Raw genomic sequence first — 12124 nt, 5'->3', positions numbered from 1 at the left:
GTAAAGAGTCAGATTTGACCTCTGACTGAAAGACGAGTGAAGAGTCCAAGGTCATGCTGAGGTTACAGTCTCAGGGGACTGGAAGGATTGTGATATTTTCAGCAGAAATAGGAAAATTTGAAGAAAGTGGAGGAGGGCTTGGGGAGGGAGACCACGAGTTCTAGTTTAGGCTTGCTGAATTTGAGGGGTCTCTGTAACATTCAGTTTGAAACATCCAATGGGCAAATTTATGATAGAAGACTAAAGTTCAGTGGAAAAAATAGATGTAGACATCATATTTGGAGGTTAAAGAGTGGTTCTTGTTACACTATGAACCAAATCATTGTCAAATAATCTCAGTTCTGGCAGTGATTTATGTGTTCTGCTGGGGTTATTAGCAGGGAGATCATTGATCAGTTGATTCTTGGCCACTTCGATTGTTGGCAAGATTTAGCTGGGTTGGATTGGGATTGAGTTCATGCCTTCCTGTTGGTGACTGCACAGGGTCTCCCCTGCAAGTTCCACCTCAGGTGCTTCTGTCCAAGAGAAAATTTAGAGAACTATTTGTCTGGCCTTTCCTGTTATATGAAGGAACTGTTACCTGTGCTCCTCTGACATTGACTGTGGGCCTCTGACTCCCTCCCCATTATTCAGTTTAACCCTCTTCTCAAATGTAAATTCACTAAGATAATAGGGAGCAACTTCAGCCCTCTTTCCCATCCATCCTCCCATCCCTCCTCTACCTATCTGACTCTTAGCCTTCCAAGATGTATTATTGACCCCACTCACATCTACGTAGGTCACTCCCTGACTCCTCCCTGCACAGGAGGTGGGCTAGATCCCACCTCCAGGCTGCTTGACCCATGTAATCTCAGCTCTAGGCTCTAGATCCACATTGATCTAAGCCCAGTCACCATCCTGTGACCACTTTTCCCCTTCAGTTATTCCCTTTCTTGACTGTCTTTGCTCTTCTCATCAGCCCAGTTTGTGGCTGTTCCTTCTTTGCTTAAATTTACTCCTTCTGCTGAAACTCACTATTTTCCTGCTTCTCCAAAGAACCTTAGCTGTGAACTTTTTAAAGTTAACTGGGAACTTTTATAGGAACCTGTGAATTACAATCTATGCTTTTTCTTTACCCTCCTGAGTCAGAGAGCCTGATGATTTCATCATCCAAAACAAACCCACATAGATCCCTAAAGCCCCCTCCCCCCCAAGTCCTTTATCCCCTGCATCACCTCCTCTCCCCTTCAGTGACTTCAGTAGTCAGTGACTGTTGCAGGACCCACCTCCATCTCCTCTTTGGACATTTTGCCACTGACCATTCTGTTGGCACATTCAAGGAGTCAGCTACCTCTTCAAGCCATTTCTTGAATTCTGGTCTCCGAGCTCATCATTTTCTTATAAGATAGTTAATTTTTCACATTTGCATGTTTCATCATATCAGTTGATAATTATTTCCATTATTAAATATGGAATATCCTATTTGTCTTTGAGAGCCCTTCCTAACTTGCCCCCATCCTACATTTCCAGTCTCTATACCTCTACATGCCAGTTCTACTCATTCCTCTCACAGAACATTCTGGATTCTGACTTCATGTTTTTCATACATATATATGAACACACACACACACACACATACAAACACACACATATATATATATATATTTAATTTTCTTTAAGCATTTAGTTTCTCTGTCTTCCTTAGCAAAAATCTCACTTTCTCTAGGATACCTTTCCCAGTCCTGATTAGTTCTAGGGCCTTTCCCTTACTGATTACCTCCTTTTGATCTTCCCTATAGGACTGGCACATCGTCTCTTCATTAGACTGTCAGCTCTTTGAGTTCAGGGACCATGCTTTTTTCCCCTTTCCTGTATTCCAAACATTTATCATTTGCCTGCATGTATATTAAGGACTTAATAAGTGTTCGTTGACTGACTAGCTATTATCTGTACTTCCCTTACCCAAATAGCTTACATTTTGGAAATTCTCGGTTCTTTTAATGACCCTAAATGCTTCTACCTGAAACAAAGGCCTTTCCTTTGACCCCAGTATTCTTCCAACTATGCTCTATTGGCTGTACTTTCTGCTCCAAAGAATTATAGCTGCACTTTTACCAAGGGGCAATGGAGAGGTCAATGATAAATCTAAGTAGGCAGAGGAGCATCACCAGCAAGGTACTGTTGGAAGTGTTACTAAGAGCTTTGTCAACACGATGTTTGATCAGAAGTAAAGATCTGCCTATTATCCTTCAGGATCAAAGAAGACCATAATATCAGGGAGGTGAGGTCCAGCTTTCACATAAAACTGGTTACAGTGATGGGGTATTGGGCAAAGAGGCCATGGGAGCCCACTGGCCTAATGGAGGAAGATCAGGACAGTTGGTGATCAAGGGGAGTCAGGTCTTTCCCACATCACTGAGGCTCTTTGGAGTCTTAACACGAGTAAAACGAGTCATCTGTCATTGGTCTAATCATCAGTACCGTCACTTTATGGCTACAAATGCCTATTGAGAAGGACGGTGATTAGGAGGGAGTGATTAGAGTAATACAAGATAAAAATCTTTGGGTGAGTTGTGAATTATAGGAATATCCTCATTAAAATATCACTGGTTTTGATTCTTCTTTTATAGTATGGTTAATATGGATCCATGTTTAGCACAGTTCTAGATAGATAACCTGTATTAGATTGCTTTCTATAGGGGGAGGGAGAAAAATCTAGACCTCAAAATACTGCAGAAAAATGATTGCTGAAAACTACTGTGCCATGTAGTTGGAAAAATAATAAAATATTTGATTTTAAAAAAGGAAAGAAAATATCACTGGCTCAGAGATGTAACGTGTGAGTGGTCTCACAACTAGAGGGTTGGTTTCCTGAGGTCAGGAATGTTGTATCTTTGTATCCCCCATCCCACTCTCTAATATTAGTGGATACACAATTCAGCATTTGTACTGTTAATTCATCATAACCAGAAAGTTTACCAAAATAGTTTCAGATTAAGGAGAAGCAAGAAAAGATAAACTTTATTAAATCCAGGAGGTAATTGTAGAGGGCTTAATATTCTCTTCCCTTCTTTGCCATGTTTCCATCTGAATCTATAGTATTAGCTATCCACTAAGAGTGTGTCTGTGTGTGTCTGTGTGCATGTGTGTGTGAGAGAGACAGAGAGAGAGGGAGAGAGAGAGTGTGAGAGAGAGAGACAGACAGACAGACAGACAGAAAGGCATATTCAATGTGGGAGAATCAGAGGACTGTTGTTCTCAGCAGGTCCATTTCACTTTGGCCCTCCTGGGAAATGAATCACCTTTGGTGGGTTTCTGAACAGACGGAGGGGTAATGGGCGGTGTATTTCAATTTTCAGGAGATCTGTGGTTAAATCCAAATTGACACGGAAGGCTGGAGCAGGTTTCTTATTCTGGGCCTCCTCTTCAGCATTGTCTTCATCCAATTCAGGTAAAACCTGGACAGACCCTTTAGGCTCCCCTTGCACGGGTGCAGCCGTGGAGTGGGAGGCCACCTGCTGTGGAATCTGCTGTTGGCTGGGCTGGCTCCCAGGGGCCTCTGTTGGCTGAAAAGAGTAACACCCTCAAACACCCAGCTCGCCAGCACACTGCTCCCGAGCATCCCTGGCCTCACTGCCCTCCACTGAGCCACTTAGCTCTCTTTTAAAGGAAAACTTCAAGAGGATGCCCCCCAGTTCTTCCAGATAAAAAAAATACTTTGGAAATGAAGAGGTTAAAAGAGCTTCGAATTTACAGGGAGAGGCAGGATTGGCTTTGTCAGCCGATGGTTATCCAACAGGCCAACTCTACACATCCTTTCCTGAGAGACACTTCTCCCACATGGAAATACCATAACAGAGAGAGTTCTCTCACAAAACCTCTCTCCCAGAGGAGTTGAGAGAAGCAAAAAAGCTAGCCCACGTAAGAACCAAGCAAACCCTAATGCACTATAAAAATGTGTGCTCTGTCAGGGTGCTGAGTGTGCAGATGGTGTCTAATAGTCTAGACATTGGAGGCAGGAGAGCCCTGGGTTCCAGTGCTGCCTCTGACACTTACTACCTCTGTGATCATGGTCAAGGCAGTGACTTAATCTCTCAGTTTCCTCATCTGTAAAAGGGAGGCAAAAATATTCTAAAGATATTCATGGCATCATGGATGGAGGGACACATGCATCATTGCTCCAATCTGCATCTGACACGGCCTAGCTAAAAGCTCTCTCTGACCTCAGCTGCTAGGAAAGTGGGGCACGCTCAGAGTCAGCTGCAAAACAGCTACTGATCTGTCTTGTTGAAGGGAGGTTCCTGCCCCAGAATTCCTTCAATGGGCAAAATCCCAGTCCTGGAGCCCCCCAAGACCCACACGTTTCTGACCTCCCCATCACAGGGTGTTAGGAGTCAGGTGTCCTACAAACAGCAGCTGTTGGACACATCACAACAAGAGCACAGACTGCGTCCTGCTGGGCAGGGAGGGAGGGTGAGCAGGGATTTAGTTCTTCATCTCACCCAAGAGGAAACTGAGGCTCTCAGAGAAGTGACCTACCCAATAAGAGCACCCAGTGAAGAGGTGGCAGGGCCAAGAGTAGCACCAATGGATTAAACTCATGTTCCTTCTACTGAGAATAGCCTGGGTGGGAGCAGGATTCCCACTATCCATCTGGTTAGGGGAAGCAGAAGTTCTTCCCATGCCCCCATCCAGAACTGCCTCTCCTTGAGTTTGGTGCAAGCCTTAGCTAAAAAGGGAAGAGGGGGAGGGAACAAAGGGGAAGGAGAGGGTGGATGATCATTTCCCCACAATTTGGGGAGGACAGAAACAACTAGAGTTAAAAATACCTTGATTTGGAAGAATTCACAGGAACCATCGACATACTTAATTGGACCATTTTTAGCCAGAGAACCCTTGCACAACCCTATAGGCTGGAAAAGGGGGAAAAAGAGGCCAGTGTTATAAAGGATTGTGCACAAAGTAAGGGACAATCTTGCTAGTGCCTCCTCAGGGGCTACACCCTAGGATGGTTTCATGGTCTTCCCTTTTCTCCAAGCTAACTTCCCAAAGCTCTTTCTAGACATACTCTTCAATGTCCCGGAAGCCTCTCCACTCTGGAAGCTCACTTCCTCCTTGAACCTCCCTCACTGGAAGTTTCCTCGGCCCCTTGGTCATCATCCTTTGACTGACTGGTTCTTTCCAAGAGGGCATCCATGCCAGTCTCTGCAATCTGTGCAAGTCTCTCCTCCCTGACTTTCTCAACTATGTCCTGATCCTGGTGCCTTCCTTCTCTGCCTACTACCCCTACCTTCTGGTGTTATCTTCCCCCAGAAGGCTGGGACTGCCTTTCCTTGTTTATATTTGTATTACTTGCACTGATCACAGTTCCTAGCAATAGTAAACACTTGATAAAAGATTGTTCTCTGGGCTCCTTTACCTCTGATTGTGAAGTTCATCCCAGTAGAAAATGCAAATTCCTGGAGGGCCCCAACTCGTTGAAAAGATGATTATTTTTCTTGAGTGACTAAAATGATTGTGACATGAACTCCAAAGTTCCATAGTCCATAGGAAGGAACTTACCTTGAAGTCAGCAGGCGGCTCCAGACATTTTTCCAATCCAGGCAGTGCTTTGGGGCAGGGTACCTCAGTGACTAAGTATTCCAGAAAGTAGGAAGGGCCAAATACCCACTGTGGGGAGGGAGAGAAAGTGTAGAGAGGAAGAAAGATGAGAAGGAAGAATGTCAGTGAAACTGAAATGCATTGTGGTGCAGAGGACCTGGGTTCAAATCATGTCTTTGCCATCTACTCAGGCTATGACCTTTATAATGATCCTCTGAGATAGAGGTCTCTGCCTTGTCCCAAGGCTGATCTGTTATTCTTTCAAAAGATTCCACTATGGGGAGCCACGGGGCATCTGAGGGGGCCTCAAAAGGCTGGCTGGAGTTCTCATGGAATTGGAGAAGTACAAGACTGCTTAAAGTCCATCCTGGTGGATTTCCTCCTTCTGGCGATGAAAACAGTCTTGCCTAATCCATTGGGGTGGCTTCATCATTTGATGGTTGGGTGATTTTTTTGTTGTTTTCCTAAAGAAAGGCTAGTGGGAGGGGGCAGCTAGGTGGCACAGTGGATAAAGCACTGGCCCTGGAGTCAAGAGTACCTGGGTTCAAATCCAGTCTCAGACACTTAATAATTACCTAGCTGTGTGGCCTTGGGCAAGCCACTTAACCCCCATTGCCTTGCAAAAAAAAAAAAAAGGCTAGTGGGTAGGGTGTTATCAAATCAAGTAGACCCTCATAAGGTAATGATGTTTGTTCTTTATTATTGAAGAAGACCATGACATCAGGGAGATGACATCATGAGAAGCACAGGAATTCAAGTAAGAGGATGCTAGGCTAAGTCACCAGCCTCACTTTCTCCTCCAGAGACATTTGGGTCCAGTGGTCAGATATGAACAACTGGAAATGACCTTGATTGTGAGGTAATCAAGGATAAGTGACTTGCTCAAGGTCACACTGCTAGCCGGTGTCCAGTGTATGAGATGGATTCAAACTCCCATCTTCCTGATTTCAAGGCTAGTGCTCCATCCATTGCAGCATCTACGTGCTTCACCATCTAATGAATAAAGCAAGATGGTGTATCTAAGCCGGAGCCTCTCCCTTCTCTCTAACCTTGGAGTAGTTGATAAACAGAGGGCTCTGGACAAGTGAGTGAACTGCCTCTCCCACTCACCTGGGAATAAGCTTTTGTGACTTGGAAGAGATATAATTTCTTCCCCACTGCAACCTCCCTGTTGATTTTTTCCAGAGATTCTCGAACAGTTTCAGAAATGGAGGGATCTGAGGTGTTTATGGAGACTGGCCCAGGGCAGTCAGGACACTTGCGAACTATGGATCTTCTAGAAACTGGGAAAAGAAAGAGGGAAAAAATAAGCTTCTTTGTGATCTCAAAACCATGAAGTTCCATATCATGTTATACTACAACATCTAACCAGGGAACTTTCAATACTCTAGTGCCTTTTTTAACAATTCAAGAATATGTTAAGTTTCCACTTTATACAAAGCAAATCACAAGATTCACCCAAAGTCTGAAGAACTATAGCTTTCAGTTGAGGGACCAAGGTCTTACTCCCCAGATACTGTGTATACAAAGGCAACACTTACCCTCAGGGAGCTTAGAGTCTACTGAGAGATTCAATAAAGACCCAAAGCACTACCTGGATTGGAAAAATGTCTGGAGCCGCCTGCTGACTTCAAGGTAAGTTCCTTCCTATGGACTATGGAACTTTGGAGTTCATGTCACAATCATTTTAGTCACTCAAGAAAAATAATCATCTTTTCAACGAGTTGGGGCCCTCCAGGAATTTGCATTTTCTACTGGGATGAACTTCACAATCAGAGGTAAAGGAGCCCAGAGAACAATCTTTTATCAAGTGTTTACTATTGCTAGGAACTGTGATCAGTGCAAGTAATACAAATATAAACAAGGAAAGGCAGTCCCAGCCTTCTGGGGGAAGATAACACCAGAAGGTAGGGGTAGTAGGCAGAGAAGGAAGGCACCAGGATCAGGACATAGTTGAGAAAGTCAGGGAGGAGAGACTTGCACAGATTGCAGAGACTGGCATGGATGCCCTCTTGGAAAGAACCAGTCAGTCAAAGGATGATGACAAACTGTCTTGCCTAATCCATTGGGGTGGCTGCATCATTTGATGGTTGGGTGATTTTTTTGTTGTTTTCCTAAAGAAAGGCTAGTGGGAGGGGGCAGCTAGGTGGCACAGTGGATAAAGCACTGGCCCTGGAGTCAAGAGTACCTGGGTTCAAATCCAGTCTCAGACACTTAATAATTACCTAGCTGTGTGGCCTTGGGCAAGCCACTTAACCCCCATTGCCTAGCAAAAAAAAAAACAGGCTAGTGGGTAGGGTGTTATCAAATCAAGTAGACCCTCATAAGGTAATGATGTTTGTTCTTTATTATTGAAGAAGACCATGACATCAGGGAGATGACATCATGAGAAGCACAGGAATTCAAGTAAGAGGATGCTAGGCTAAGTCACCAGCCTCACTTTCTCCTCCAGAGACATTTGGGTCCAGTGGTCAGATATGAACAACTGGAAATGACCTTGATTGTGAGGTAATCAAGGATAAGTGACTTGCTCAAGGTCACTGCTAGCCGGTCTCCAGTGTATGAGATGGATTCAAACTCCCATCTTCCTGATTTCAAGGCTAGTGCTCCATCCATTGCAGCATCTACGTGCTTCACCATCTAATGAATAAAGCAAGATGGTGTATCTAAGCCGGAGCCTCTCCCTTCTCTCTAACCTTGGAGTAGTTGATAAACAGAGGGCTCTGGACAAGTGAGTGAACTGCCTCTCCCACTCACCTGGGAATAAGCTTTTGTGACTTGGAAGAGATATAATTTCTTCCCCACTGCAACCTCCCTGTTGATTTTTTCCAGAGATTCTCGAACAGTTTCAGAAATGGAGGGATCTGAGGTGTTTATGGAGACTGGCCCAGGGCAGTCAGGACACATGCGAACTATGGATCTTCTAGAAACTGGGAAAAGAAAGAGGGAAAAAATAAGCTTCTTTGTGATCTCAAAACCATGAAGTTCCATATCATGTTATACTACAACATCTAACCAGGGAACTTTCAATACACTAGTGCCTTTTTTAACAATTCAAGAATATGTTAAGTTTCCACTTTATACAAAGCAAATCACAAGATTCACCCAAAGTCTGAAGAACTATAGCTTTCAGTTGAGGGACCAAGGTCTTACTCCCCAGATACTGTGTATACAAAGGCAACACTTACCCTCAGGGAGCTTAGAGTCTACTGAGAGATTCAATAAAGACACAGAGGAGTTTCTGGTTATAGATGTAAGTAAAGGCAAAGAGGGACGACCCATCCAGTTTTGCAGATATCCCAAAGCCCAGCAGGATGGACAGTTCCATGGAGACAGTTAGAATCCAAGAGGAACTTGACAGGTTAGAATACTGGACTGAACCCAGTAAGGTGAAATTCAGGTGGGGATTAATAAAAATCTTAACATTTGGCTTTTAAAAAAATTGGCTTTACAAAAAGTACAAGGGGACGGGAAGGCCTGATTGATCAGCTGTAGGGCGGACGGTATATAGGGGGATGGGAAATCTAACATTGTGTCATGACCTAGGAGCTCCACATAGCATGAAGTAGCAGGGAATAAAAAGGAGAATGCCTTCTCTGTCCATGTGAGCAGGGCTTTGATTCCAGAATGAGAGGCCATAGTTTCTCTGTGTTCTGCCCTCCTTCCACCTCAGCTGGAGGACTGGACACTATGCTTAAGGAAGGAGGTCAGTTAGTTGGAAAGTGCCCAGGAGAGTACAATTTGGATGGTAAAGGCCATGGAGTCTGCCACAAACCATGACATGACTGGTTGAAGGAACTGGGAATGCTGCCCTGGAGAAGAAAAGACTCAAAGGTTCCAGACTTTTTTCTTAATTCTGTCTGGAACCAACCTGAACAAGTGTAATTCACCTTAGTCATGACAAGTCTTCAAGTACATTTACTATACCTATGCAGCCTATTGGAATAATGGCCCACATTATCACTCCTTTCTTCATCAAGTCTTTTTTTTGCAAGTTAATGGAATTGGATGACTTACCCAAAGTCACACAATTAGGTAATAGTATTTGAGGCCTCATTTGAACTCAGGTCCTCCTGATTTCAAGGTCAGAACTCTATCCACTGTGTCACCTAGCTGCCCCCTTCACCAAGTCTTGATACCATTTTGGGGTAGCTAGGTCATGCAGTGAATAATAGAGCACTGGCCTTGAAGTCAGGAGGACAGGAGTTCCAATCCAGCCTCAGACACTTGATACTCACTAGCTGTTTGACCTTGGGCAAGTTACTTAACCCTGACTGCCTCACATCCAGGGCATCTCCAATCATCCTGATTCCTATCTACCCACTGGGTCCAGATGATTCTGGAGGAGAAAGTGAGACTGGTGACATGGCACAGCACCCCCTCACTCACATCCCATTCAGGTGCTTGTCATAGCGTCACCTACCTGTTGTCATGATCTTCTTCACCAATGAAGGACAAAACATCCCTAAATATAGTTCTCTTCAAAAACAAACAACCAACCAACACCCAAATGAATTATATTCAATATATAATCTCAACGACTCTGGGCCCCAGATGTCAGAAGACAAAACATCCTTCTTTCCTCTTCACAAGGAGATGAGGAACTGGGAGGGGAATCTTGTAAATAATGAGAATGTTCAAGCTTTGTCCATCTCAGTAAGTTAAGAGCTTTTCTTAAAGTGTGTGCATGGGGGGAGGGGGATCATGAATCTTTGATCTGTTGAACTGAGGCATAGCCCTTCAAGTTAGACAAGTGTTCTATCTGAAATCAAATCAATAGGCATTTATTAAGTGCCTACTAGATATTCGAGGCACTGTAATAAGCCCTGGGAAGGACACTGTCCCTCATCTTAAACCTCCCATTGTTTAATAAGGAAACAACACGTAAACAACCACAAGAAACAGATAGAATGAACTGAAGATAATCTCAGTGGAAAGGCAGTGAGATCAAGGAGGACTGTTTGTCGATTGATTGTTTTTCAAGAAATGATTTATACTATTACAGACATCAATTTAACTAGACAACAAATACAATAGACCCATCCCCCCCAAAAAAAATCCCTTACCTGGACGAACAGTGCAATTATAGGTATGCAGGTATAGAATTCTTTCTGGCAAGTCAAGATAAAAGATGGCTTTGCACTGGCCATATACCTAGGGTCAAACACATTCTTGTTATAGTGGCAGAGAAAGCAAAATGATGTCCATGTCTCATTCTACAATCTTATCCCAAGAGGCTTACACATAGTAATGGGGGGATACAAGGAAAAGGCAAGGTCTGTAAGGAGATGTTCTCCCTACTAAAAGGAATCAGCCTGGGGAATTTCTCGGTGCTATGGAATGAGGACTGGACAGGCTGTGAAACAATGGGTATACATTGGCATGTATCTAAGTAAAAGGGAACTATTGATTAGAGCACTTCTATATTTACAGAGCTGGAAGAGACCTTAGAGCCATCCAGTCCATCTTCCCATCCATCCCCATTTCTACACTTGAAAAAACTGAGGATCAGAAAAAGATACTGACTTATGCAAGGTCACACAGTAAGTGAGAGGCAAATCTCACCCAAGCCTAACCCTCAGCTCAGGTATTTCCTGCTAGATCCCAAGACTATTGAGAAAAGCGCGACTCAAACAATCATTTTCTCTCAGATCTCCCCTCCCTCTCTAATGGTGGATAAACACTTACTGTATTATGCAGAATCCTGTGGGCACAATCCTTCCAGTTTTTCTTGCTGAGGACATGGCACTCTGTCTCTATTACATCAAGGGTTAAATAGTACATAGAACCTGAACCTTCCTGTTCAGAGGAGATGAAGAATAAGAATTGCTTCATTCATGGCCTACCCAATCAAAGTTGTGCCAGAATCTGAAGAGATGGGAGTTGAGAACAATGGAAGAGGGGGGTGCTAAAGGTTTCTTTCTATGCAGTAGCTAAGAAATGGGCTACATTAGAAAGGATCATTCTAGCCACATCAGGAAGGTGACTTTGGCCACCATTTCCTCAGGATAAAGTTTTCCCACCCAAGTGCCCTCATCACATTAAGTCAAGGCGGGGTCTTAGAGGCTTTACCTACCTTTCAAGTCTCAATTCACTCCATTCTTTCTCATGAGATCAACATATTTAAACCTTAAAATCATCACCATCATTACTTAAAGGTTATGTAAATGAGATAATTTGTATAAGGTGTGCAAAACTTACAGTGAAATATAAATGCTAACAACAGTGATGTGGTGATGTTCCTTTCAAATGAGACTCCTGATTCCATGATATCCCCTGCCTTCACATAGGACCTTTCACTCAAAGGTGGCAGCTGAACTGAACCTTGGAGAAAGTCAATGATTCTAAGAGGAAGAGCTGAGAAGGGAGTGCATGGCAGGCATGGGAGATGAATGGCCAATTCAGGGAACATAAAGTCAGTTTGACTATAACATAGAGGGTGTGAAGATCATTCATGACCCTGCTATCCCACACTACCACCACCATCACCAATGATATTTGGTGTTATTTACCTGACAACGTTTACGGACATCAGCCACTCGAT

At 43.7% G+C, this 12124-nt stretch overlaps 1 protein-coding gene across 1 annotated transcript; it reads right to left on the bottom strand.

The window, feature by feature from the left end:
* Positions 1 to 3236: 3236 nt before the first annotated feature.
* LOC141491574 (fetuin-B-like) lies at positions 3237 to 11376 on the bottom strand. The gene is made up of 6 exons (XM_074192509.1): positions 11269 to 11376; positions 10647 to 10734; positions 8338 to 8510; positions 5542 to 5649; positions 4809 to 4892; positions 3237 to 3545 (listed from the first exon to the last, which is right to left on the bottom strand). The coding sequence occupies exons 1-6, from the start codon at positions 11362 to 11364 to the stop codon at positions 3252 to 3254; spliced, it is 843 nt and encodes a 280-aa protein (XP_074048610.1). The 5' UTR covers positions 11365 to 11376; the 3' UTR covers positions 3237 to 3251.
* Positions 11377 to 12124: the final 748 nt, after the last annotated feature.

This window comes from Macrotis lagotis, chromosome 6 (assembly GCF_037893015.1).
Source record: "Macrotis lagotis isolate mMagLag1 chromosome 6, bilby.v1.9.chrom.fasta, whole genome shotgun sequence".
Taxonomy (NCBI): Eukaryota; Metazoa; Chordata; class Mammalia; order Peramelemorphia; family Peramelidae; genus Macrotis; species Macrotis lagotis.
The sequence above is the reverse complement of the archived record's forward strand: the minus strand, read 5'-3'. Positions and strand labels throughout refer to the sequence as shown.

Coding starts and splice junctions, on each gene's coding strand:
- LOC141491574 (XM_074192509.1), bottom strand. CDS start 11,364: ATGTACTATTTAACCCTTGATGTAATAGAGACAGAGTGCCATGTCCTC. Junction 5,650..8,337: donor TCACAAAAGCTTATTCCCAG/GTGAGTGGGAGA, acceptor CCCTCCCCACAG/TGGGTATTTGGCCCTTCCTA. Junction 4,893..5,541: donor AGCCGCCTGCTGACTTCAAG/GTAAGTTCCTTC, acceptor CCCCTTTTCCAG/CCTATAGGGTTGTGCAAGGG.